This window comes from Carettochelys insculpta, chromosome 19 (genome assembly GCF_033958435.1).
Source record: "Carettochelys insculpta isolate YL-2023 chromosome 19, ASM3395843v1, whole genome shotgun sequence".
NCBI classification, from domain to species: Eukaryota; Metazoa; Chordata; order Testudines; family Carettochelyidae; genus Carettochelys; species Carettochelys insculpta.
Window position 1 is genome coordinate 6,153,475 of NC_134155.1, and position 26,398 is coordinate 6,179,872.

Genomic DNA, 26,398 nt, shown 5'->3' on the forward strand with positions numbered 1-26,398 from the left:
TGAACGTTAATTGTTTTATTAAACACTAAAGAATATATTAGAGAAAAAAGTGTTCCCAACATCAGTCTTTTCTTTTGTGCGCTTGTATTGTGAAATAGGTAAAAGTTGTGAAACTGATGATTGTAGTGTCTGAGAAATGAAACTTCAGAGGGGTTTTTTATTATTGCAGATGTTCTAAAGAATTGACAAATTAAATTTGAGGAAACAATCAAGTTTTCTGCATTTGTTTTCATTAAACTAAACTGTGAAGCATTGCAATGCATAAATATAGTGATCCTAACCTGTATATTGCTATTCAATATAGTTATGTAGCTGCCATTTTATTTTAGTTTGAAGTGTGAAATATACAGACTATAATTAAAATTATTTAATTTTTTTCAACTTAAAATAGTTTTGTCTCTTATTTTAAACATAATGAAAAAGAGAGAAAATGGGAGAATCTAAAACTGGAAATAGTTGACATGAAATATAAATACACTTGGTTGTAACATGGAATATTTTACAGCTAGTACTGAAAAAGACTAAAATATTGTGAAGTAAATTTAAAAATAAAAAAGCCCCTCCCAAAATCCATAAAATAACAACTAAGAAGTGACTGAGGAAAAAGTTTGAAATATTTTTGAAAAAGAATAAAACAACATTTTTACAGTTGTCCTTAATATTAGTAGATCACGCTTCCTGAAATGAGAAATGTCTGTTCCTCTGTGGAAGAAAGTAATTTAAGGCAGACTGTTCACTTTTTTGAATTGTAGGTGATTATATTAGGCTACAAACATCTTTAAAGCATAAGTGTGTATGTTTTTAAAGGAAAATTAAAATAGAATGTTAATGTATATTTATGCTACTTAGCATAGCCTCAAAATCTACTACATGTAATTTAACTGCTATAAATCTTTTGCACAATGTTACCTCACAGCACTTTTGCTGGGGGTTTGTTTCAAATTCTAACCCATAAACATGTAATAGTAAAATCTAAATGCAATCTGCTTCTGATGTAATATAGCAAGTACATGTTTGAGTAACTGAATTTGAGGTTTTATAAAATTATTTTAAAGAGTTATTAAATCTAGTTTAATATAATAATGGTTAAAAACTTAAGTAGGTTTGGTGTCACTTTAATTCTATCAACAGTGTAAAACGGTTGGCAAAATAGGAACTGAAAACGTCGTGGTCATGTCCAGTATTGTTATAATATACATAGGGCAACATCTTTTGAAATTTGTTTAGAAGGCAGCATTTTTCTTAGTTTATCCTTCCAGCAAAGATGTACATTTCGTTGTTGAAGTAATATTGCCTCTTTAAACAATGTTTTAATAGCTTTATTTTTTTTCCGACATAGATAAAATTGCCAGTGGGTACACCTTTAAAACAGTATTTCCACATTGACCTTCATTAGGCTATTAGAATTGCTGTTTTTAATCCTTAATTTGTGTTATTCTTAACTTTGATTGGTTGCTTTGTAATCATAATGAAATTTTAAAAGGAACTCTTTCTGCTCAGGCTTAATTCATGTCAACCTTAGTGGAAGTTGTGTGTGTACTGAGTAAATGAGAGCCTTATGTGTGTCACTTCTCTTACAAGTGCTATATAAGAGAAATTATTATTATTCATAAAGCAAAATTTCCCTCTAAAGCAGAGGTTCCCAAACTGTGGCCTGAACTCTATTCAGATTGTCCATGGATAGTTCCCTCTAAGGTGCTCACCTGGTCAGTCTTACATGAGAGAAGGAGGGGCCGCCCCCTAATTAGTGGCTTGCAGATGTGGGTCCACTAAGTAGGTGCCTGGACCCTCAAGTGAAGATGAGAATAGGAAATAGATGGGAAGGGTCAGTGGGTTGAGGTGAGGGGGTAGAGGAGGAACAGAGAGACAAAAAGAGAGGCTGGGAGGAATTTAGGCCATGCAGAGCAGAGGTGGCCAGAGAAAGAAGTGACTTTCCCCATATCTAAGGCTGTAGCTCTCCAGGAGAAATGGCTCTCCTTCCCAGCCTCAGTTCTGTAGCTCCGTGTTGGAGAAGAGACCCTCTAATGTTTTTAAAATCTGAGTTGTTGCTTTTATTTGTAGGACAAAAAAGCATTAATTATTAAAGGATTTTTTAATATAGCGCTTTTATCCAAAGCGCTGTACAATCGTTAGCTAACAGTTTAGAAAGAAAAAAACATGTGGAAAGATCATTACGTGGTCTGCTGAGTCCATCAGCAGTTTTCAAGGGGTCTGTGTGGGGCAGGGAGGTCAGGGAAGCTTGAGATGTATCGCACTAGAGAGCAACAAAATAGAGCATTAGATGGGCACATTTGTTTAAAAAAAAAAAAAACCGCATAAACACTAAATAGCCCACCATGAGAAGTATAAAAATCCTACTTTTGTTTTTCTATTTTTCTTTAATGTATAGTGTTTAATTTTTGTTATTCCTAATTTGGAAGTGTTATAAAAACTAGATAAAACAGAAAATTTCAATGATCACTCTATGAAAATAGGATTTCTAAATAGGGAACTTTTCTCAGAGTATAAAGTCCCCATTAAATATAGTTGTTGTATGGATTTTGAAGGTGGCCTAATTTTGTTTTAAACATGTGAAAAACTTAATGTTCTAATAGTCAGATAGGCATCTGTAAACCTAAAATTACCATTGCAACCTAAAGCACTCAGTAAATTACCAAGGATATTCCAAGTTTGGTTGGTTAAAGTGCCATAATGAATGGATCTTATTTTACTGTAGTTTTATTTTTACTTTTACTAAAATTTTAGTTTAGTTTGGAGGGAAGAAAGAATGTTCTAAAAAAGATCTTTTCATAACAAAGGTGACAAATAAGTGTAATAACTAAGTTGTTTAAATACTTAATTTTTTTACTGAATGTGTGCACATGTGAATTGCGTCCATTTGCTTAATGCTATTATTCATGAAAAATATATGCTGTTCACACACATTAGCATACGGTTTTGAAGGTTCTGTTGTAATGTGAATAAATTTGAAAAAGATAGACTTAATTATATTGGCATATCTAGCCATAAAAGGGGAGTGGGTTTATAATTAGATTATTAGGCAGGATGCTTGCTGTGCATGGGGGTGGTCTCACAATCTTTGTAACAGAATATAATAACGTACTGTAGATAAAAATCAAGTTATCTTATTAATGAGAACTACCCTATTTCTAAGCACCCTAATATCAAAATAGTCCCATTTTATGTTGTATAGTTTGAACATGGAGCAACTTATTATTTTAATTAATATTTTATTTTCTTCCTACATTTAAATTAAATTATCTCTGTGAGATTATATTTTATAGCTATGTCTTACAGGTTTTTTAATGTCTGTTTGATAAAGTGACTGGCACTCGAAAGTTTATTATGTCAAATGTCTCTCTGACTTAAAAAATCAGTAAGTAAATAGCACATACAATAAATAACAAAGCTATTACATTTTGAGTGACTGAAATCAGTTTTTTTCAGTCTTTTATTAGCAATTAATTGTATCCATGTTAGTACCAGGGCATATTAAAAGATCGAACAGTTGAGATAATATCTTTTGTGGGACCAACTATGGTTGGGTAAAGAGACAAGCTTTTCAGCTATAGATATCTCTTCTTTAGGTCTTGAAGAGGACCTGAAAAACAGTCCTAGGCTACTTGAAAGACAGTCACTTGATATTAACTCACACCCCCCCCCAGCTGTATTCATGATAAAGCATGTAGAATGAGGAATTCATGGGAAATGGAACAGAACTGTTCACTGGTATCATTTTTATAGACTTTAGTAATTTAAATGATGTAACTTCATAGAAATACACTTCAAGATAGGCTTCAGGCAGTTAGAGTATCTCCGATGCATGGAGAATATACTCTTAACATTGACATGATCACCTTGTTCATTGCTTTTTAAATCTCAGAGGTGAAATTCTAGCTCCAGTAACGTCAGTATAAGTTTTAATGTTAAATTTGATGGGGCCTAAAATCTTAATAGCTGTGGCAACGAGGAGCACGCTTTGCAGAACCCTGGTTTGAGAGTCTTTCCACTTTGGTAGAGATGTGAGGTTTTATAGGAATACTGTGTGCTAACCTAACCCTCTAAAAGTATCCTCCACCATCTAAGGCCACCCTGGAAGAGCGACCTTCTTAGGATTGGTCTTCTGGGGTTCAATTTCACATGTCCCATATGGACGTGCAAAATCAACCTCTCAAGGATCGCAGTCAACCTCTGTGCAAGGGAGGACAATGGGAGAAACTCTCCTGTTGACCTTTCCCCATATAGACAGCCAAGATAGCTGAGTGTAGATACATCAATACAGCAATTGCCGTAGCAAGAATTATCTGTGATTAATTTACTTTGCCTAGTGTAGACATAGCCTTAGAGTGATAATGACTTTGCCAGGATTAACCTCTTCTGTATGTATGATTACTAGGGAAGAAATGACAGCATCAACTCAAGGGTGTGGAAGGGAGAATATACTAGGAAGGATTATTCTATAATGGAGTGAAAGTCAAGTAACTTTGAATGTTCAGAATTTCAGCTCGGCTAAACATAATGAAAGTTTGGTTCAATGACATGTCAAATTTACTTTATTGTCTTAACAGTTCTTTAATTACTCACTTGTAAAAATACAAACCCTAGAGGGAAGTTTTGAGCATATGAAATGATGCGGTATTTAGAGATACTTTCATTTCCATCCTTATTAATTCCCTGCTTTCTTGTTTCCAGGACTTTGCCTCTCGAGCTAAACTGGCTGTCCAGAACCTGGTGCAGAAGGTTGGATTCTTTGGCATTTTGGCTTGTGCTTCGGTAAGTTTAATTCCAAAAACAAAGTGTGGACTAGGTCGGGATAAAGAAGCGTCGTGGAAATGTGAATCACTCATGATGAATTTATTACTTATCTACAGTGAAATAACACTGTGCTGCCCCAGCTCAGTCTTCTTTTTAGCAGCCCAATTTTAACCTTCACAATCATCAAATAAGAGCTGTTGTGCGTGTTTAGGGGAAGAGGTGTTGGCAGTGGTAATTATTTGTGGTAGCTTCTGGAAGCCATGGTCATGGACCAGACCCATTGCTCTACATGCTGTATAAACAGAACTGAGAACAAAGATAAAGAGAACAAAGATAGTCCCTTCCCCAAACAGCTTAATGTTTTTTGTCCTTGCTATCTCAGCTCTCATCTCAAACAAAAACCTGAGGTTGGTTAATGAGGCAGTGAGAACAAAACAAGGGAGATGCATGCTTTCAAGGAAGATTTTTAGTAGACTTAAGAAAACCCCAACAACACAGAACTCAGGGGTTCCCTATGAGTTTCTGGATAGCTTGTAGCTATGCATTAGATGCACTAATTAGTTGTAGGATAGAGCCTGTTACAGTAAAACGTGATGTAACTGTGATGGCTCTGCTTCCTAAGAATGGGAAAGATTCACGGCCCAGTGTGCCTTGCATTGAAGTTTTCAGCAGGATGAACAGAGGAATCATTGAAGGCTGGTTTAAATGTCCATAAGCTTTTACCTTATCGCACGCAACGGAGTCTGTATAGGTCTTGTCCAGTGCATGCTGTCGACTGTCCCATGATTAGGGAGTAAACAGGCCTACTGTTCCTATCCTGGTTTCCCAGACAGTGAACCAGGGCTGATTTCTGTGGGCTTCATCATAAAGTATTTGTATCCTGGTATCTTTGTGGCTGGTTCAGGCTCTACCCAGAGGTCCTGATTAGAACTTTGTTTTCATTTCTGTAGATGTCTATGACCTATCTGTGCCAATAGTTCTCCATACATCTGTGCTTTAAAATATACAAGAAGCAGGAATATAAACATCCCCCAAATACATAAAGCTGCCTATACAAAACACAACCAGATTAAAATAGTTGCTTACAGTAATTCCCCAAACTATATCCACAACACATGCCTTCAGCTCACCCTGTCATAAGGAGCCTGATAGCGCAAATGGATTAAGCCAGGGGTTTCAAACTCCATTTACCTGAGGGCCAGTGCCAGTCCTCAAATCCTTCTTGCGGGCCAGGGAGCACTCCCCTCTGGGGGGCTCTGGCAGGAGGTTGGGGGGCCTACATGCATCCCCCAGTCCCTCCTGCTGCCCCAGAGCCAACTAAAACCCTTCAGGGGCCACCACTGGTGGAGCAGTAGGGCTAGAGAAGGTTGTGGTTGGTAGCTACACACTGCTGCCAGCCCCACACTGTTCTGCCCCAACTGTCCTGTAGGTGGGACAGTCCCCCATACTCAGGTTAGTCAGCTGGGCCCTGGGTAGGCTAGGGCCAGTAGAAGGGCTTGTCGCCTGCACTCACCAGGGCAGCAGGAGCCTCTTCTGTGCTCCACCACCATCTTCCCAGGCCAGCTTGGTTCCTCCACTTCACCATGGCTCCTGTCACCATGAGTGCAGAGGGGGCCTCACCCCTGCTTCTGCCCCATGCTAGGTCCTCTGGTAATCTAAGGGAAGGGGGTGCAATGTGGGGAGAGGGCAGAGCAGAGGCAGGAAGAACCGGGGTGAGGCCAGAGCAGGGGCTGGGCTTCGGGTAAAGAGTAAGAGCCCACACCTCTCAGGGCCAGAGGGATTTGTGTGTTGGCAGCTCTGCGTAGGCCAGATTGTGGGACTCCCACATACCGTGTGTTTGAGACCCTAAACTAAGGAATGGGAGTGAATTGCAGTCTCACCTCTCTAGCAGCTCTCTGTTTTCTAAACCATGGGGCTGTTGGCTCAAGCATCTACACTAGTAGCTGTGGTGGTGCTCTTACGTTTGAGAAGTAAAAGTAGTAGCACCTCCAAAATTCTAGGCTTTTAATCCAGCATCCTGAAAGCAAACTGGAAGGTGTAGAGCCAGGACTTTTTTTTCCCCCTTGCTTTTGCTGACGTGATTAGTGGTTGGGGATGAGTTGCATATCAGTTGGGACTCGTTTCCATCCGCCTGCACTCCCTGGGAGCATAATTTCTTTAAAACTTTAGAGGTGGCAAGTATTATTTATTATTTTTGCAGGTTAGGTTACTTGCTAAGATGAAAATGACAATTCTGGCATAACCTCATTACCCTGTAGCTGACAAACTCTTTCCAATTTATTGAACTTTAGACTGTCTGGCGTCCAGAGTGCAGCTCTAGATCATGGAGCTGAGTGATGCTCTAAATCCCTCCCAGCGAGTAAGGCTTTAGACTGCCAAATTGTTAGGTCTGACTCATCATTCTGCAGTCACTCTCTCGTGAGACATTACCGAATAGACCAATTTGTCAGCTTTGTTTTATGAGAAAAGCAATGTAAAAATGGCCAGGGTGACTTACTGGAGCAGTTGGACTGAATGAAATGTGGGTATCAGGAAAACAGGAGAATGTGTGAACATGGGGGAGGATATTAGTAATGTTTTTTGCTTAATGTTTAATTGTTTTCTTAGTGTGATACAGCAATATCAACTTAGGCTAACTCACATTTACCATAAAAATGCACCTTTCCTGTCTGTCTGCTTCTGATTAATACGGTGCTATTTGTTTCATGCCTGTGGAAATTCCAGTTGACTTGGGTGTATGCTGAGGGATGAATTCCTTGTTAAAATGTAATCTCTTAAGTTTGCATATGAAAACATTACATAGCCAGCATTATATGAACTTTGCATGAGCAGTGCTTCAAGGGAGACATTGAACAAATCCAAGGAGGCGTGCGTTGTTGCCTCTCTTGCCCAGAATCATTCTGAACAACAGCGGCTCCTTGTATTCCTTTATTCCCACCACAGGCTCCCTGTGTGCCCTCTCCTCACTCCACTCTATTTCAGGGACTCTCTGAATCTCTCTGTACCACAGGATTTGCACCCTCTTCCTGGCCACATGCAAGGGGCTCTGTGTGCATTCTCTTTTCCCCCGTCATTCTTATGGGTTTTTTTTCTGCCAGAGAGATGAGCCATTAAGCTGAGGAGACGTAGAGTAGCATTCAAAAATGATCACATTAGAGAAACGTTGAATTTCACATGTGTGTCAAAAGCCTCACAACTCAGCCAACAAAGATCATTGCCCACAGTTTAGTCAGTGGCCATTTTGAGATGAACCATTGCTACCATCCTGAAGACAATTCCTATAACTCCTGTGTTGAGGAAGCTGCAGCCACTTGTCCATAAATTGTATTTGCCCAGTGTTCAGGTTCTTTGGTTTGTTGGACAGGGCTGTGCATGCTGTTGGGCAAACCCTGGGGAGTTTGATGGTCTTCACTGGGGAGGGATGGGTGGGTTGGAAGCATGTTATTAACCTATTTGTTAAACTTGTAATCCTCATGGACCATGCAGTTTGTAGCTTTAATGAATAGAATAGACCTCAACCAACTAACACACATTAAAACTATAAATTATTTTGCCTGTATTAGAATTTTAACATGTTGTCTAGCACACCTTTTCCTAGTGAAGACAAGGCCACAGCAGGATTATTTTATACTGTGGTATCAGGCATTCCCACTTAAACCCCAAGGACTTTCCCTCTATTGGATTCCATTAACAACAATTTATTTGGCATCCTATCAACTAACTAGTCTTTTACCATTATCCTGAGCCCAGATAACTTGCTTAGATCTTTGAACATTCTGCCATTTCTGAATAGAAGAGCAAAAGCAGCCTTAAGAGATCTCTGTGGTAGGCCAATGAGAATTTTGCATCCTATAGCAAGGTGTTTTTTGTGGCATTACCCTGAATGAGTTTGGATGCTGTCTATACTTGGATAAAAGGTGTGTTAAGACAAATCATGTTAGGCAACATATTAACACTCTAATGTAGGCAGGTCAACTTGTATTTTAACATCGTAGTTGATCTGAGGGGAAACCTCAGTTCCCCCTAGCTAGTACGTGTTCAGATACAACTTGTCTCCATCTGTGGTATGGTTTTCATATAGGACTGTCAAATGAATACAAGAAATAATCATAATTAATCATGTTTAATCAGCAAATGTAGAATTATTTTGGTCCAGAACTATACTCCAAACCAAACCAAAGTAAAACTTTAGAGCCTACAAGTCCACCCAGTCCTACTTCTTGTTCAGCCAGCTGTTTACATTTGCAGGAGCTAATTCTGCCTGCTTCTTATTTACAATGTTACCTGAAAGTGAGAACAGGCATTCTCATGGCACTGTGGTACCTAGTATTGCAAGGTTTTGTGTGACATATACTAAACATTCCTGTGCTCCTTCAAATTGGAACCACTAAAGTAATACTAATAATTCTGCCTTTTTAAGTTGCCATTTTATGATAGAGATTACATTAACATATTTCTATGAAGTGAATTGAAAAATACTTTACACTGCAAATATTTGTAATAAAAATAAAGTTAGCACTGTACACTTTATATTCGGAATTGTAATTCAAACCAATATATTTGAAAATGTGGAACACCCAAAATATTTATAATAAATTTAAATTGGTATTCTGATATTGTTAATCTTGTCTTTTGTTCTGTGTTAATTGCTTACAGTAATAGCGAATGATGGCAGTATTTTCATCTAGTAGTTAAATAATGGCTAATGTGATTTATTAGTCTGTAACAAGCCATTAAGTGACAACCATAATTAACGCCTGAAATCTTATATGTTACTTTTATAGCTCTCTCAGTATCTAATTTGCCTTTATTTGTTCAAGTAATAAAATAGGGAAAGCACAAATAGTGTGGGAAACAAGCAGTGTAATTCACTGCTATATAAACAAAACGCGTTTGTGTGTTTACTTGCATTTGACAGATGCTGTGTGCTGTATGTTAAGCTTAAAATCTTGGAATCAATTTGTCTTTTATGAGCTCTTCTCCAAAATGTTTCTGAAATTAAATAACTCAAGTGAAGAGTTTAACAATGATGAAACCCTTTGATTTTTAATTAGATGCTTCTGTTCTTTAAAGAAATACCTTTGCTTTTTAACAGAGTACATATGACTATGACTATGAGGGGTTTTATATCTTTCTGACAGAAATCACTGGAGATCGTTGTGAACACTGATTCACAGAAGCAATATGCTTGTCAGGAAGAGAATTTGATATATCCCTCAAACTGCTTACTGTGGTTTCTATGCTTTTCATATGGAAAGCGTCTGTAAACTTTTCTTTTAATCTGAGGATAAAAGGAGATTATCACGGTGGAATTGTCTGCGATGCAGTTGAAGTGTCATAATTTATGATGTGGGCTATAATATTGGTATTTTATATGTATTAAGGCACAATTTTTGATTGTTTTGTGAAAGGGGAAAGAGATCATTTTTTCAAGTTTGAGGTATTAAGCAAAGTTTAATTTAAAGTTGATTTCTGATTCTTTTTTTCTTTTCCTTATGCTTCATAGATTCCAAATCCTCTGTTTGACCTGGCAGGGATAACATGTGGCCACTTTCTCGTTCCCTTTTGGACCTTCTTTGGTGCCACCCTTATCGGGAAAGCAATAATTAAAATGCATATTCAGGCAAGTACACGTTACACCTCTTTTAAAACACTGGGGAGGATTTGGTTTGTGAAAGAATTACACCATTATCTGCAGTATTTCAGTGAGCCTGGGGTAACCCCTTTTTGACTTGTGGTGATGGAAATTTGGTGCAACAGGTATAAAATAAAGGTTCTGATAGAGTTACTGTATTCAACCCTTGGGCAACTAAGTAACCTATGGCTACAAACTAATAAACTCACTGCCTACGCCACTCAGGAAATTGGTGGTTAGCCAAGTTATTTACCTAGGGTTTTTACCAGACGGAAAAGGCTTCGTACTCATAATGATCTTGCCTTTTTGGTAACATACACATGCTCATTTTCAAAGAGCACTGGAACGAGCATTTATCAGTGAGGAAGTATTTTTAAATGTTCACTTTTGCTTAAATTAAATTTTAAAGCAAATCTCAAATTTTTTTCTCTCTCTGCCTGATCTCTGCTAAAGCCAGTTGGGGCAGGGTGTGGGGGCGGTATTTTGGACAATTTAGCCATGATTTTTCAAGTGACTGGGGCTGAGACACTTCAAAGGGGGTCTGACTTTCAGAGAGTTGGTACTTAGTATTTTCTGAAAATGAAGCCCTTCCAATGTGTGTTCAGTTGGGAATGCAGAAACACAGGCACCCAAAATCACTACTCACTTCTGCAAATCTTGGTGCTACTTTTCAAACTGGAGGAGCTTGTCCTCATTCTGTTCAATGCAAGATAGTTCAATATTGTGTTGAGTTACACTGTAGCTATCAAGGGTGCTACGTGTGGATACATGTTGTGTCCCTAGCTAACCTATCGGCTTTGTAGTCATTGGAACAATGTTTTTTAATTATACCTCCCCAGTACTTTACAGCTGTGGCCAGCGCATTAACTTGAAAATTTTTGTCACTTCATTAAAGTATTGGTAGTGGGTATCTGTGTGAAATTACCCCTTTAATACACGAGCCAAAAGGATCTCATCCCAGACCAGGACTATGATAAAGGAATATTCCTTCCATCTTATTTTTTTCTGGCTAGTACCTAGATATATGTAGTTAAGATCCATTTATGTCGACTTAGAAAAGAGTAAAAATAAAATAACGTCTGTGTGAAGTAATTCCTTGGGCTTTTTAAATCTGCACAGTGAAGTTAATTTGGAGAGAGTTTGCTGTCCCATATTGCTTCGCAAAGTAATTTATAGTGCTCTGCACAGGTTTGTGAAAGCAGAAAATATTCCCAGTGCCTTGTCCACTTGGTAAACCCTTTTACATCACACACTTGTTTAGCTATTAGAACTACATTTCATACATTAGCTTCTTTCAAGCAAGTTGCTGCTCAGTAATCTCAACTTCATAATGATCTTGCTGTAATCTGAAATTTTAGGAATGCAGTGGTCATGGAAATGCATTACAGTAAAATTGGACTGGGAGCCAGTGGGTCCATAAATGTAGCTATTCTATTGTAGCATTTAATTGGCCCTTTTAATCTGGATGATTGAATCAATTCATACAGTTTTATTTAATATCCTTAATCAAAGTTCAGTTAATTCACTTCTCATCAGATCATGCATGCACTGATTTATTGGAGACTCTATAAACATTATCTCACCTACAATCTGTAAAATGACAGGCTAACAAATCTGACAAAATTGGGATTAATCATGGTTACTCTAACAAGTAGAGTGATACAACTAACATGGGGCTTTGGGTTTGTCATGTAGGGCATTCTGTCTACTTATGATCAATCACCTTTCTGTCACATAAATACATTCTTTGAAATTTTTACCTTTCAGTATCTAGGATAATTGTCTCAACCAGGTCACTGCCTCTAAAGGGAGAAGTAGTCTAATTTTCTTAGGCAAATTTGGATACCCAAGGTCTCCTTTATTTTGTCCCGGACTTAGTAGGTCTTTGTTCATTACACTGCCATTCTAGGAGATAAGGACTTGTAACAAAAAAGATTCACTATCTTTAATTTCTATGAAATTTTGAATTGTATCTGTCCAAATGTATAAATTTGTAATTTAAATTTGTAATAGGGACATAAATTTGTCTTTGTACACAGTGACGAGTGTGGTTTTTCCCCCCCACCCCCCCCCCACCCCCATGAAAACACTGATGGAGTTGACCTTGAGCTTCTGGGAATTTAGATTTAGGTAGAATGTGACATGGTTAGCAATGCAGGCTGGAAAAACATAGCAAGAAATTAAACGTATGAGGAAATGGAATACCAGTTTAAAAGTATCTAGCACTTCTTTGTTCTGCCTCTTTCATTGAAAAGGTCATTGAAAAACAATGACACTGAAATAAAAGTAAAGGGAAAATTATCTGTAAGTGCAGAAGAAGCCATTTAGTTGGAAAGGAACATAAGTTGTCGTACTCTATTGTCCTTGCTTCCCTTTTGATTAAATAGTTCTCTAACTGATGTTTTCCTTCCTACAGAAACTTTTCGTTATTATAACATTCAGCAAACATATAGTGGAACAGATGGTGTCCCTAATTGGGTGAGTAATTCTATAACTGACTAATACTTTCATTGTCTGAGTGGAAAAAATACAATATCCCATCTAGTGTGCTGCAAGTTGACTTTCCGCTACAGGAGCAGTGCTTTACTCTCCAGTAGTGCAATCTTCGGCCTGTCAAGCTGGTTTAGCTCTTATCTGAGCTGTCGTGTCTTATCCCAAAGGTTTCAACTGTCTCAAGTGACATAACTCTGAAGTTTAGATGGATGTAGTTTGTACAAACCATATTTCTATTATGAATTAGTGCCAATGCTTGCTAAAGAGCCGCACTATAATCTGGCACAGCGAGAAGTCTTGTGGCACCTTATAGACTAACAGATATTTTGGAGCATAAGCTTTCGTGGGCGGAGACCCGCTTCGTCAGATCAAAGTGGGTCTTCGCCCGCGAAAGCTTATGCTCCAAAATATCTGTTAGTCTATAAGGTGCCACAAGACAAGACTTCTTGTTGTTCTTGAAGCTACAGACTAACATGGCTACCACTCTCATACTTACAATCTGGCAGCTTTCTGTGATGATATAGCATGATTCCCTGTCAGAAAATGAATAAAGGGTTCCTACTTAAAATACACTATTTTCACATATAACTAAAGATGGAGGCCCTTAGAAGGGCCATTCCATATATTTTACAATATGAAATACCTCATAAAGTGTTAGGGCGAAAACCTGGAAATTGTAAGTTTCTCTGTAACATATGTTTTTTATTAGAGAAAGTCGCAAGCTGTTCACGGATAAACTGTTCCTATTTTGAGAATTTACCTGTCTTTTTCCAGACTAGTGTATTTCTTAGGAAATGATTCAGACTTGTTTTAAGCTAAGATTTGATTGAAAATGTCAGGGGAGATAGGGCAAGAAATGCATGAAATAACCAGTGAATAAAATATTATTTAAAATACAAATGGCAGGATGAGCTTTAATACTGACTGAAAAGTACATTTAATGAAATGCTGGATTTCACCATCTCACTTGTGAGATTTACCAATTCAATCATTCATGCTGTATATAGTTAACTCTTTCATATCTGGCAGCCCCAGGACCTTGAGGCTGCCAGATACTCAGATATTCTGGATAATAGAGAGGTATACCTAGCAATGCGTAACACTAAAGAAAAACAAGATTAGGTATTAAGAAACACACACAAATGTATGCAGAGTACTTTATTTACCAGCAACAGTGGTATTGAACACTGTAAAGTTACACTGTATTTGCTATATTCATTTTTATTTACTTTCACTATACTGTACTTACAGGAAAACATAACTAAAATTTACTTATAGTTAAAATGCTGGTTATTTGAGAGTTCAGGATGATATAATGCTGGATATGAAAGAGTTTAGTGTAATTTGAAGAGCCCGAGTCAGTCTGAACATCCTTTATCAGCACTCCAACAATTACGTTCCCAGCACAGCCTCCCTAAAATTTAAGCAATGTATTAAAATTGCTGGCGTATAAACAAAAAACAGTTCATTTGTGTCCATATATATGACTTAGTGCAAATCACCTAGTATTGCATCACTAAATTGTGCTTAACTATTCAGACAAAACATCTATGTGCTCTAAACAAATGTTGCAGACTTATTAATGCATTGTTCGGTCTGCTCCGACCTTGGAAGGAATTATTTTTATTTGTCTCTAAATGGACTTAAATCCTGTATTTCATCTGATTTCTGATAGACATCAGGTATTAACAATCTGATTTGAAAAAAAAATTCTAAAGATGCATTTTTACTTGCTCCATGTTTTTGAGGACACGTGACAGGTTTTCTTTTTTTTTTTTTTTTTTTCCATTTTATAATTAACAACTTTTCTGGTATTTTTAAATTGTTTCAGGAAGCATTTCTATGTAGAAATGTCTGGAAGCTTTTGCTGTTTAAATATGTAAACTTGAAATAGTGATGCTGTAGAAAGAAATAGGCATGTCTGATTCAACATTCTAGACCAATTCACTGATGAAACCATCTGATTTTATTGCTTCCTGAGTTTCTCATTAGGAGTCTGGATTGTAACAAACTTCAGAATGAATGTTTTGCTTTCAATATTCCTTTAAAAATAAAGCTACTGGCTAGAAATCATTGTCTTTTTAGTATTAGCCACTCCAAGCTGGTTTACTTTATCTTTGATCAACAATACTGCTGAGTAAGATATTTTCAAAGACTTCCTCTAATACACTCTTTGGGGGAAAGCTAATTTTTTCCTACTTCATCTGTCTTGGAAATAGCTTTGCATCAAATTACTTTCAACATGTTCACGAGATTTCTGCTGGATTCAGATTTTTATTAAATAGTTGATGTCAGAGTTCAAAAATGTTCTCTGGAGACGGGACATTTTTTTGGCCTGTCCCAGTATTCTTGACTTTTCTCAAACACACTTGCATTACCTCATCAATTTCTCTCTACAGTAGTTTAAAATATTTAAGCAACAGCTTGTATTAGAAGTTCTTAATCATTATTAAGTATAAAGAGAATACTCAATGAATAGTTTAACCTTTGTAATCACACTCTTTCCATTAGTTTGACCTGAGATAGTTTCTTGTTCCAAGACGTGGCCTTTTGTAAAAAAGAGGTGTCTAAGCAGAAATATTTTTAAAAGGATATTGATGTACAGGATCACCAAAGCCTAGATGGAATATTAAATTGAGTTGTAAGGAGTGAATTATTAACATCCTTGAAGTTGTTGTTATTCTATGCACTAGACCATATTCTCTTTGTTAGATAGATGAGTCTTAAACTATAATGAAAAACAGAGCTGTGTGCAACCCTTTTCCTTAGGACTGCAATTGTTTACTGATATTACCAGATTCTGTGTTCATGGTGTTTTGTATTTGTAAAGCCATCCCTTGAATACACTTCATGGTGCTTTGGTTTCACAATTTTATTGTGTAGAAAGTTTTTCTTACAGATCACCAACCTAAACACTTCAGTATCTTTTCAGCATTTGATTTCTGTAATTGGTTTTTAATTCTGAGCAAGTGGTTTAGCAAGGGGAAATGTTAGCCACGTTTTGAAATAAAATGGAGAAGTTTGAGGCACAAAGACCTAAGGGCTAGACTTAAGGGTTATTTTGGATTGAGCTAGGGTGTGAATTGAAAGGGCAATAGCTATTCCCATGTGGACACTTGTGTTTTGGAAGAGGCGTGCCCTTTCCTGTTTAGCATCATCTGCTTCCAAAATGGTGATTGTGTAAGTCAGAAAAAGGTGCTCTTATTCTGAAATAAGAGTATCCACATGGAAAGCCAGTTCTGGAATAGCTCTTGTGCCACAGGTGTTTTGATCAGTGTTTTCATGTAGTCAAATCTCACTGGTAGGAACAGCGAAGAAAATGACTATCACACCAACCTGAGAATGTCTACATTAGGCAAGGTAAGTTTGACCACAGACACACAATTCTAGCTACGGCAATTGCGTAGCTAGAATCGATGTATCTACACTCAGCTAACTTGCCCGTCACTACTGGGGAAGGTTGATGGGAGAGTTTCTTCTGCTGACCTCCCTGACATCTTGCAAGGAGTACAGAGGTTGACTGTGGCCCCTGAGAGGTCAATTTCACGCATCCAGACAAGACAGGCAAAATTGAATCCTGGAAGATCCTAAGTAGGTCGATCTTCCGGGGTAGCGTAGACATAGCCTGAGTCAGGTTGTGTGTAGAAGCATCCAGCAAAGGAGAAAGAGCACAGAGAGTAAGAGACAGCCCTAAGAAATTGGAGCAAGATCACAGAGGATTTTAAAGACAAGGAGGCTAGTATTCAACAAAAATAATGAAATAATTTGATTATGAATTTGTATTGTTGTAAAAGTCTCATTCACGACCCAGGTTTTTGTTGTGCTAGGTGTTGTACAAGCACCAAAGAAAATGGCAGACCTTTGCCCGGAAGAGTCGTCTGAAGCAGGGGTCAGCAGTCTTTCTGAGATGGAGTGCTGAAATTTGACTTTTTGACCTCTAGGAACAGACCCAGTGTCAGTGATACTTTTGAAAGTTGTTAATAGTCCTACTTACAACAGCTTCATTAATAAAAAAACAAAACAAAACAAAAAACGATGCAGAGCTTTACTGTTTAGATGGTGGTGCTCTAGTCTTTTGGTAATCCACAGGTGTCAAGGCTTTGAGCAAGCACCTGGCTGGATGGGGGAGGAGAGGCAGGGCTGAGCTGCCCCCTCGCATGTCACTGCTAATCAGCTTGTGTGCCACACTTGGCACCTGTGCTGGGACTTGCTGACCCCTGGTCTAAAGGAATGAGGAGCCAGTGAAATTATTTCAGGATGGGAGAGGGTGTACTTGTATTTTGTTGTGTGTACAAGAAGGTGGGTACTAGTGTTCTGCACATGCTGAAGTCTGGATTGCTGCTGCTATTCAAAGTGGGCTGAAAAAAGGTGGAAGGCTGTAGAAAGATTGGCAGGGTGAGCCTCAGATGATGCAGCTACCAGTGCATCAGCTAACAATTTGGAGGTTGCAGTATTGATGGTTAAAGAGGAAATCTTTTAGCAAGGGTCTTACAGATACAAAGTGAGGAATGGAGGATGCTGTCATGTGGGGAGGAGGATGAATTAACTATTAGTTTTGTATTCTGTGAACCTAAAAATTAGGTTAGCTTACTAAGCAGCCAAGTTACATATTTTTTTCTAGTTTTAGGCCACAATTAGCCCATTTTAAAATTGTTTAATTAGTATGTATGTTGTGGGTTTTCTTTGGTTTTTTTAATCTTCCAATTTAATTTTTACTACAACTGCAGGAATGTTTATGAAGTCATTGAGCATATTGCTTCTAAACATAATCATATTTGTCTTTGAAGCGGTGATTTCAAGTGGGCACTAGGAATTTCCAGAAAGTGTGTGAAGAAATATTACTCAAAGCCACCATACAGAGAAGATTGGCAAGCTGTAACAGTGCCAAATGAAGTTTCTGAGAGAGAGCCCACTGTCTTGTTTTTATCATGCTGTTAAGGAGTTGACATTGCTTCGTGATCGAAAAAGAGAAGAGAAGGAAAAGCTTTTATATGTGTTCTAGATACCTGCTGGAAATGGCCAACTGTCATAAGCTCTTGTGTAATGTTAAATGTCAGCCAGGTTTCGCCCCAGAAGTAGCTGCACTTTCATAATTGAAGATTTAGTAGATATGTAGATAGTAAAACCTGTTAATAAAACATTTAAGCATCCATCATGAATCCAGTGCAAATTATCTTCATTGGATCTTGCCAGCAAGAAGCTCATTCTAAGCTCAAGTGTAGTTCTGCTTCCTAAACAGTACAAGAGATGTGGCCTCTCTAATTTTCACTGAAGTCTTTTGTATGTACAGTATGGTAATCAGAGGAAAGTAGGGACAGTGTTTGAGCTGGGGAAGTGAGAATACCTGCTCCATTTAGAGGTCTCCCCTCTAAAAACAGTGCTTGAGGAAAGTAATGGTTAATTAGTTGCAAAAGGCAAACACAAGCAACGTGTGTTCCGTCAGTGATAGTTATGCAAAAGTGTAGACTTCTAAACAGTTTAAGGGCTAAATTGTCATTGCTGTGCCCTGGCGATTAGACTTGTAATTTCCCTTAATGCTACAGAGAAACATGATTCAGAAAACATAGGTCTGAAAATCTGACCTCAAGTACCAAAGACTTCAGAACAATTTCTCAATCTGGGGTTTTACATGAGCCTTTTTTATGCTTTTAAGCCCATGGGCCACTTGGAATTTGACTGGTTCACACTAATAATTAAGCAGTTACATGAAACCAGCCTTATTCGTACTTGAATCACTGACTTTATGAACTAATTTTGTGATGCTCCTCGTTATGTTACAATTCACAACGCACCCTCTGACTCAGCAGCAAATGAGTCGTAATTGATTCGTGTGACTTCAGCTGTAAAGGACATAGTGCTTTCTTCTTGACACACTTTTTCCTCTGAATATGTTTCAGAAAACTTCAGCCATTCAAAGAGTTTTTTAATTTTTTCCTTTGTCCCCCCCCCCCCCCCCAAAAAAAAAAAAAAAAAAGATTAGCAGTACTGACAATAATAGTTAATCTATTGTGTGGACTTCTCTACCAGAATAGTTTAATTCACTGTTTCTCTACCTTTTTTCAATAAAGCACCCCTTTTTCAGGGGGGGAAAAAGAGGACCCCAGACTCTCCTGTGTTATCCCTAAGGGTATGCATATTACTGCTTGAGAAACGTGGTCCTAAAGTAATCTGAAACAAGTGCAATTCAACCTTTCCAGATTACTGTACCCCTTTTTAGGAGTCAAATTTGTTTTGTGTACCACCAAGTTACACCTCACTTAAAAACTACTCAATTACAAAAACATGCAAAACTATCACAGAAGACTACTACTGAAAACTTGCTGACTTTCCACCATCTTATTGCTGAATTGGAATAGAAATATTGTGCTTACATTTCAGCGTAAGGCATACAAAGCAGTAGAAACAAGTCATTGTCTGAGTGAACTTTTAGATTGTACTGATTTTACTAGTGTTTTTTACGTAGCTTTTGTAAAACCAAGCAAATGTCTTAGATGGTTTGACGTTTCCCCTGTAAAACCTTGATGTACTCCTTAGCGTACATGTGCCTCTGGTTGGGAAACACTGGTTTTACTTTTGTGGCTGTTTTATTCTCCTTAATGTGCAAAAGCAATGCTGCCTTTTATCAGTTTGAGGATCCCAACAATACAGTGTGCAACAGTGAGCATTAGACTGGCAGAACTGTTATTGCTTTGCTTTTAAAAGAACACTGTCTGATTTACCAATCACATCTCCTTTCTTTGCGTGGAGCTTTGTTTTGTGTAAGTGCTTCAGGGCTAATGTGGTGCAGGTAATCCATCTCCTATGACCATGTCCTGCTGAATTGCCACCAGAATTCAAATCTGTATTTAAAAAAATTTCGTCTAATTACCCTTTTGACTAAGACTTGCTGTTTATTAAAACTCCGTTGAAAGTAATCCAAAATGGCTAATGTAGGTAATTTAGCAGTGACTTTATTTGAAGTCTCCAGAGGAAGAAATGCTTTTGGAAGCTTACAGCTTTACACCTGACATTTTTTGATGCAGTAAATCAATGGCTCTCTTCCCACAACTATTTCTGAAACCTATGGGATTGTGCTTTTATAATACAGTCGGGTACACAATGGGGAAACTCTGGCACAAAAAAGGTTTCAAAAGCTTGAAAAGGACACAGATGTGAATGAAATTTGAGCTGTTTTGATGTGAAAACCTTTAGATAGATCACAATAGAATTAAGAGTTTGTTTGAAAAGGGCTGGTAGGATTTAAATCTGAACTAGCAAGCGAATGTGTGAAAGCTGTAGTTTTGCTTCTTAAAGGTGGGACTCTGATTTCTCTTACCCTCACATAAAAGGGTATTGTATTTCTCTTACCCTCACATATTGCTTGACACATAACAATATCCAACAGACCTGAAATTTACTACAGACTGTAGCAACAACTCTGTTAAAGTTACTGTTTAACATACCAAAATAAAAATCTCTCTGGGTGAAATGTTTTTTTGTGACATGTAGGTCACTTTGTATTTGAGGACATCCCACATGAATGAGGTGAAATTTAAGGCCACTTAATGTCATGGTCACCCGAGTGGTTTATTTGAAAACTAGTACTAACAGTGTTTCATGTGAAATCAAAATGAAAATGCAAAAGAGCTTTTTAACTCCAACTTTGTTCCCCTTGATTCTGAGCCTAAACCAGATTTATTTAATTAAATAACACCAGTTTTGTTCTCCAATTATAAATAACACAGACGACTTATCTTTGTTTACCTCAGTGTTTTGAAAGCTAAGGCGGTACTGCTATAAATTAAAGCCAGTGGCTTTGCTCAGGTCTGTAGTTTAAGCCATAGGCACCTTGGGAGGGAGTCCGGATTTGCTGCAGTGTAATCTATCATGGTTGAGTCAGGCAAAGAGTCTGAGGTCCATTCTGACTCACCATGAATTGTGTCCTGGTATTGGTTGAGCCTCAGGGAAATGCATGGTTTAAATACTGTGAGAATCTTTATCAGAACAGGAAATGACAGCTCATTAAAATACTAACCGTTAGGCCTGTTTAGATCACTGTCTGGAAAAAAAAATTAACTATTTGTAGGTTCAGATAACTTGCCAGAAGAAGGTGCACGTTTTGGGTGGTGATGGAAGCGTGCAAATCAGTCAGCTTTACTTACTAGTCCAGTGGCACTCAAAAGATATTCATTCAAACCTGTCTGTCAGGGGTTTATAACCTAGTCATAAAACGCTTTTTAAGAAAATTTAAGCCATGCAAAATCATTGCATCATGAGCCCTGTTAAGGAAGGTAACTCGGAATGTTTAACAGTGGTTGGTGAATGCCTCATTCCTCTTTTGCAGCAATGTGAACGTTAAAACGTACTGCTGTTTAGGCTGCTTCTCTGTTCTTTGGGGAGAACCTAAAAAGAAATATGAAATCAGAACTGAGCAACTAAATCTGGGTGTATTGGGAGTTGTACATGATATACAGCAAAACTTCACACAGCTGTGTGGAAATGGAAAGCCATTGCTCTCTGTCTGCCATTACTAGTTTGATCAACAAGCAGAACCAGTCTTCCTCAGATCCACAGATAATGGGGGAGGAGAGCCCAGAGAGGTGAATTTCCTAGTTACTAGTAAGCTTTTAACTCTTTGTCACAACTTAACACTTTCTGGTTTTGCAGAGGCAATCTGGATGCAGCTAAATTTTACTTTACTAGTGAAATCAGAATATGTTCCTGGCTCCTGTTGGCAAAAAGTAAAGGGATTTTCTTCCCTTTTGGCATTGCGCACCCTCCCCCGCAAGCCCCTAAAGACCCCAGGACGTGATCATGACCTGATCTTCCATCAGTTTTAGTGTTTCAGGTACTCCAAAAGGGGCCAGTTCAACAGCTCTTCCCATAGCTATGGTAGATATTTGTTTCCTGACTCAGAATTGGGCTCTACAGGTGTTAATCTGGTCTCTGTGGTTTTGTCAACCATGAAGGCTACACATGGCTGAAAAGAGCCAGGTTAGTAAGAGGTATGTTCACAGATGTGCACACAGACATTCTCTATCTTGGAAGTCCTGTAGAAAATACTCTCTGAAGGAAAGTCTCACATGGGTAACCCGTTGTGATGAAATTAGGCAGGCATCTACCTGACTCTGACTCTGATTTATTTAAAACAGTACTGTACTTATGCTACATCTGGCCAAAATTGTAGGATTGTTGATCTGGTAACCAGAATGTGATGCAGGGTCCATTTTCTTATGAACTGTTAATTCTTATGAACACTGTCTCTTCTTGAACAAGCACAGTGCCTGTGTGTTTAGTAGGTAGCCATGTAGTCTGGACAAGCCTAGTCCGGATATTAGCCATGAGTCTTTCCAGCTAATTGGAAAGGGTGTAGTTTTAAAGAGAACATTCACAAATATGACATCTGATTCAGGATTGCATCAAAACCTTTAATGCTAAAAGTGATCTGTTTTAAGTCTGGAGGCTTGGTTGATAGTTTGCATACTGTATTCTGCATTCTGGTTTGTTCTTTTTCCCTTTGAAACTATTTCCATGATAAAAATGGCCTGCGTATATTCAGATATTAAGCGCTTGGCATTTCTTACTGAGTGCAGCTCAGAATTTAATTCCTGTTGTTCAATTCGTTTGTCTAATGGAGTATGAAATTAATGTAAGTTGCTAACACCCTGACTGTTGTGGATAATGTCAACTTGTTTAATATTGTAAGCACGTGCCTGAAGTTAAGCAAGATCATCTTAAGTTATTTGCTTTTGAGTTCTGGGGTAAATTGGTTGTCTTTCATTAATTCTTCCACTGCTACATCATGTAATAGGTATGGGGGTGGAGGGGAGAATAAAATTGCACTCGCAATGCTACCCAGTTTATCTATTTACCTTGAGACTCCTATTTTGCAGAAACTTGGGAATTTTAAAAAATTTACATACATGCCTAAGTGTTACTAAAACTGAGCCCAATTCTAAATGCTTTGGTGGTAGCCTTTTTGGTAAAGTACTGGTACAATATTAGCATAATAGACGTACAGTAACAGATTATCTAGTAACCTCAGACTTTGACAGAGTTAAATAGTTTATTTTTGATGTTCAATGACTACTTTTAAAGAAAATATTATAGAAATATCAGTAAATAAAACACTAAAGGGTACCAACAGTAGAAGAGGTACGATCAGTAAATAGTAAAGCTTCCCCCCTCCCCCCAAAAAAAGCTCAGATTTTAATATTGCTTAAATTTATGATTACATTGTAACTTTGGGTGTGGCAGGATTTTATAGTTGTGTGGAGTTGTTGAAAATCCATGAAAAAACACTTTTTACATGATATTCAGAGATTCTAAAGCATGGTTACCATTGTTGAGTCTGGCTTTCTTCAGAACTAAGGTCACAGAACTTCCCTAAGTTAATTCCTGTTTCGACTATAATATATTTTTTAGAAAAAAAATTGTCTTGATTTAAAAATTCCTGATGATGGAGAATGCACCGTTTTCCTTGATAAATTATTCCAATGATTTTTTTTAAGTGCATCACCTCCAAGCAGTTGATTTTTTTGGGGGGGTGAGAAAAGTATGTGTCTAACCCAGCAAGTCAGGCTAAGATTTCTGCTGAAATCCAAAATATCTAATTAGCCTATAAGTTGCCACAGGACTTCTTATTGTTGCTGAGATCATTATCACCATTTCATTATCACCATCATGTATCTGGAGTTTTATAGAGATGATTTTGTAACTTGAATATGTAGCGACTTTGACAAATCACTTTTGATTACTTATAGCCCGCAAATAAATTCAGTGATTTACAAGTGTATTGATAACTAATGAAAAAATGGGTGTTCCAAACTCTTAAACTAAAATGATAATTTTTTCACTATTCTTTAAGAGAAATTTTAATTCCATTCAGCTGATGCTGACAAATTCTCTTGAATTAGTAATATTTTTCTATAAATGGTTAAGCTCATCAATGCTGGATCATCCAAGCAGTGTCATGAAGCTTGGAAAAAAAATTGTCAAGCAGTTTTTCAGATGAATGGCTGAAGAAATAGTATTTAAAACAGGTGAATGAAAATAAGAAGTCTTTTTAAGCAAATTGTAGCTTCCAGACACAAAAGTGATTTTTGAATAGATTTTTAAATTTCCTACAATTGGAGCAAAATATAGTAATGAGAGAGCTGGTTTTGTAGTCACAGTGCAAATAAATATCTTTTGAACAAATTGTTATAAATGAAGCCACGATCTGTATCAAATATATTTAAGCTTCCAACAACTCATAGTGTATACCTTGATAAGTTTGTTAATATAGTCATAATACCTCAAGAAGCAATCAGAGTTACAAAGTAAAATAAAAAGCATAGTTTCAGGGTAAGCAAATTGTCTGTATTTTCTTCTAAAATCTCTCATTGAATCCAAACTTAAACTAATTTTGCAAGGAAAATAAAATCTAAAAATATTTTCTCAAGCTTGATATAAAAATAAAGGCTGTCTTGCTGCCTTGCATCAATGTTAGGGATGCAGTAGAATTCATGAATTCTGCTAATTAATGAATAAATATAAAAAAGAATATCTCATGGACTCCCCTTTGTTCACTTATTATGAAATCCTCCTGGCTTTTGATGTTTCATAATGTCTTAGTGAATGATATTTCTTTTTAAACAAAAATGTAGGTCATATGTCAGTTCGCTACCTGTGTTGCTAAAGCTTTGAAAAGCAGGGCGGCTTTATTGCGTGTGTACGGATTATAAAGTGTAATAATTAGGGAAGTTCTATTGTACATTTAGGTTCTTGATTTCCTCTCCTTTTGACTTTTATTATTTTCATTTCTTTAAAGAGACCCACAGGCTTTACTAACTATGAGAGCTGAGAAAATCTGAACAGGATGGTAAATGGGATGGGAAGGAGGATGGCAGGAGTCTTGAAGCCATCTTACTATTGTAAAGGATGTATTTCACCTTCCTTTATTCAGCCAATTGTGCAGTGATGTATGTGGTTTGAGTTTAGAAAGCTGGAACCGCAATACTGTTCTGAGGCTACGTCTTAAATCCCTTGCTGAGTGGCGCAGAACTGTGATGCAAAATGCTGTCACTTCTGCAGTTGCAACTGCATCCAGCAAATGAATTGAATTTTTGAAACTGCTAAAATCTCATGCATGGCTGTTGTTAGTGGGTTAACATGCTTTCTGAAAGATTCATTAGGAATGGGGGAGCTGTGATTTGTAACTAAAATGCTTTTGATCAACTGCTAGCCTTAAAAATGGAGTTGAAATTGGGTCCTTCAATAAAATGTTAAGAATAGAGTGTAAGGAAATATAGAATTAGTACTATTTCAGTGGCTGTCTTTTACTGGACGATTGCAGAAATAGTGAAAACTAGAGGATTTAACCACCAGGTTAGGAAGAACTTCACTCTAGTATTGCGAGTATTCATGTATATGCTTGCTGCTACTTATGTTTCACTCTAGAAAACATGTAGGCAATGCAAATTTCTTTGTCACTTGTGTGTGTAAGTATAAATATGCCACAGTTAATTGTTTAGCAATGCAGGATCTAGTTCTGGGTTCTCATGTTCCATATATGCATGGCCCAGAGAGCCATAAAATAGCTTAATGAATTTCTGTCATAAAGCAAACTTCAGTCATCACTCACCATTACAGAAATTGTGCCGAATGCTTTTCATGAAAGAATGTTTAAAATGGGCTCTTGATGTAACAGAAGGAAATGCCCTAATCTGAACCCTGTCAATATCTTAATTTTCATTTTACTGTTGTGATAGCCATTTTAACTTGGAGGCTGAGCAGATGATTGTTTTAAGCAAAGGGCTTGGACAACTACTTTTAGCTTTTATCATTTAAACACTTTGTCATAAAATATATGTAAAGTTTTAAAAAAAAATTGCCTTTCAGTAACCTTTGCCTTTGTCTTCAGGGTGTCAGTTATTAAAAGAAAAACAATAGCATGAGAGAGTTTTAAAACAGTCACTCGTACGGACCAAACGAGTCATTCGGGAGAGCTTCTACCGCAAACTAACCTGTCAGCCCTTACAGGAGGTTTCTGAAGAACTGGAAATAGGTTTTTTTAAAGTTACTATTCCCTTACTTGAAATACATGGATATATATTTACAGTCATCTTGCAAAATTTTTAGGAAAATTTACCAGCCCAACTGCAGAATGTAGTCGCTAGTTTATCCATGTTGAAGGAGAATGACTGAAGATTTTTTTTTAACTTGGTGTTCAGTAAGATTGCTTGCCCCAGGTTTATGGAGTAAATCTTATCAGTGTGGCTGATGGTGAGTTATTTGTACTTCTCTGATTCTGTGGATTTACTGAAATTCTAAATGGTAGCAAGATGTTGTCCTGCATTTTAACTAGTATTATTTACACAGATTGAGTTTTCCTGGCCTATCTCGTGAAAAGGAGTCAATTGTAAATGTAGTGTAATAAATACATGTAATTTAATCTGGGAAGTGCTTTTTTCCCTCTTTTTCAAGCACATTAAATGATTATGGAAATCAGTTGGTACATGTCTGCATTGGCAAAATGTTATTAAATTTATGACA

At 37.3% G+C, this 26,398-nt stretch overlaps 1 protein-coding gene across 4 annotated transcripts in view; it reads left to right on the top strand.

Annotated features, from left to right (window-relative positions):
- VMP1 (vacuole membrane protein 1) overlaps positions 1 to 26,398 on the top strand; it is a 101,838-nt gene that overhangs the window by 69,878 nt on the left and 5,562 nt on the right. For all 4 annotated transcript variants that reach the window (XM_075013504.1, XM_075013505.1, XM_075013506.1 and 1 more), the window contains 3 exons: positions 4,693 to 4,773; positions 10,262 to 10,378; positions 12,807 to 12,868. In XM_075013504.1, the coding sequence (XP_074869605.1) occupies positions 4,693 to 4,773; positions 10,262 to 10,378; positions 12,807 to 12,868 (260 nt within the window). The remainder of the gene's footprint in view (positions 1 to 4,692; positions 4,774 to 10,261; positions 10,379 to 12,806; positions 12,869 to 26,398) is intronic.